General features: G+C 29.2%; 1 protein-coding gene across 1 annotated transcript; it reads left to right on the top strand.

The window, feature by feature from the left end:
* Window positions 1-1826: 1826 nt before the first annotated feature.
* On the top strand, window positions 1827-2495 carry LOC148298153 (uncharacterized; the record flags this gene model as incomplete). The annotated part of the gene is made up of 1 exon (XM_088277099.1): window positions 1827-2495. A coding segment is annotated over exon 1 (627 nt), but the record flags the coding sequence as incomplete, so codon positions are not given.
* Window positions 2496-2500: the final 5 nt, after the last annotated feature.

Below are 2500 nucleotides of genomic sequence, written 5' to 3'. Positions count from 1 at the left end.
ATCTGACCCTATTAGATCTAATGAAAACTAAAACGAACCCCTTTCAAGTAACTATTTCAAAATTTACTTAATGCTCTGAACTTTAAAACTTAAAAGTTTTAGAATATCCTATTTTTAAAAGAATGTTATCGGTTTACTATCACTCTGAATTTCTTTAAGTTGGGATAGAGAAAGCGATTTTTATATTCAATCACGATTTTTTACTCTTAGCTTGCCGCAGATACTGAGAGCTTTAAGTGAATAAAAAATCTAATAAAATTCGTGAGTAGAACTTAAATATCGGGTAGAAGAAAACGGCTTATATTCCATCTTTTATCCAATATAGATACGTATATCGCAAAATGATTTTTGAACCTCACTATATCGGAAAACTCGACTAATATACGAAAATAACATAATTTTATACAAGTACTTAATTTGAGGTTATTATTAATAATTTTTCAACAGAATTTCAAATATAATCTTTACATAAGTTTATACTTGTATGTATAGTCTCAATAAATTATTACTTTATCAGATTATTTTAATGAATTAATTTTAAGATAGTTATATAATGAAAAATACTATTAAAATATACATATTAATATTAAAATCGAGAAATTTTAAATAATACTAACAAATAAAAGAAAATTGTCTTTCCTTGCTTATGTATATAATTGCAATATGGTATAAAATTACTCAGTTTTTAGGTTTGAGCAGGAATTAAATTTTCGCGGTAACATATTAAAGCTTTTAAGTATATTTTGTCTTCTTGTACGTTATTCGAACAAGTGTGCTGATTTTTAGGTATGATTATTACTCAAGTGAGGTAATTATTTAGTATTCAATTGTTCCCTTCCCTTCCATATTGAAACATTAAGCCACCATGGAAGATAACTATAATCTAGATCTAGACCGTCACATTTCATTGCATTTAAAAATTATGTACTAACTCTCTTTTGAGGCATAAGCAAAAATCTGTATGAACTTAACATATTTTATCCTTGTCAATATCATTTCAATAAAATTGTTTAACCAGAGGTGTAATTAACTATTTGAATCCAAGAACCACATAAAATTCATACAAAATTTCCAAATTCATAAATCAAGTTATTACCCAAATGGTAAAATAAATATTTTGCAGAATTTTGAATCATAAAGAGTAATTGTTCAATAAAATGTATAATCTTAGAAATATCATAGAAATATTTACTTTAAAAATATTTTTTTTTATCATGAAATCCAATATTAATACATATGTAAGAATATTTCACAAAATATATATGGCAAAAAAATATTTTAACAAAAAAATAAAAAACGAAGTTTTTAGTTAGTTGAGGATGAAATCGGACGTAATATATTTTGATTCACAATGCTTATTTTGTTCAATTCAATTACTGCTATATAAAGTCAACCCTTATTTCCCTAATCTTTAAACGTTCCTTTTCCATCCTACCCCGAATACGTTCTTAGGGATTTTCCATATTTAATTTTAAGCATGTTTGTCTTCCAACATAAACCTACTTGATATATTTAAGATGTTTTGTGATGAACGTTATTAAAAATGTATGTGTATTTCGTCCTTAATTGTATTGTAACGTTATAATATGTTCGTGTTTATCCAGTGAAGTCTAAATGTCTGTGTATCCTTCCAAGGTAAGTGTTCTTTGTGTTTGTGTAAATATGAATCCTACTCTCCTTGCCATATGCTTTAAGATTTTGACTGAACTTATTTAAAATCAACATCGCATTATTATCTAACTGTTCTCTACTTTCGATATTAAAAAGAACAGATGATTTTTTATCCATTTTTTAATCAAGATAATCTTTATTTTCTTTCAGAATTTCCCAGTGAAGAAGCAGTTTGGAAGGCACTGAAACAAAAAGCGATGCGCAATAGACATAATCTCATGGAAAATCATAATGCGAGATACTCCAATAACAATGGTTACGAAGTTCAAAATCTGGATAGTATTGGTGGAGGAAGCATTGTTAGAAATTTAGACAGTATTGGAGGAGGTAATTTGGTGAGAAATCTAGACAGCATTGGTGGGGGAAATTTGGTAAGAAATCTAGACAGCATTGGTGGGGGAAATTTGGTAAGGAATCTAGACAGCATCGGAGGGGGTAACTTGGTTAGGAATCTAGATAGTATCGGCGGAGGAAATTTAGTACGAAATTTAGATAGCATTGGTGGTGGTAATTTGGTGAGAAATCTTGACAGTATTGGTGGTGGAAATATTGTAAGGAACTTAGACAGCATCGGTGGTGGTAATTTGGTGAGAAATCTAGACAGTATTGGAGGTGGGAATATTGTAAGAAACTTAGATAGCATTGGTGGGGGTAATTTGGTCAGAAATCTGGACAGCATTGGCGGTGGAAACCTAGTGAGAAATTTAGATAGCATTGGTGGCGGAAATTTAGTTAGAAATTTAGACGGCATTAACAGAGAAAAATTGGAAAAATTCTTTCACACTCCAAAGGGAGAATATTTGTTAGGGTATTTAAACAGAAATTTGGA

The sequence above is a fragment of the Brachycentrus maculatus genome, unplaced genomic scaffold, assembly GCF_059751285.1.
Source record: "Brachycentrus maculatus isolate JH-2025_06_01 unplaced genomic scaffold, ASM5975128v1 h1tg002519l, whole genome shotgun sequence".
NCBI classification, from domain to species: Eukaryota; Metazoa; Arthropoda; class Insecta; order Trichoptera; family Brachycentridae; genus Brachycentrus; species Brachycentrus maculatus.
This window is presented reverse-complemented; position numbering and strand designations above follow the sequence as displayed.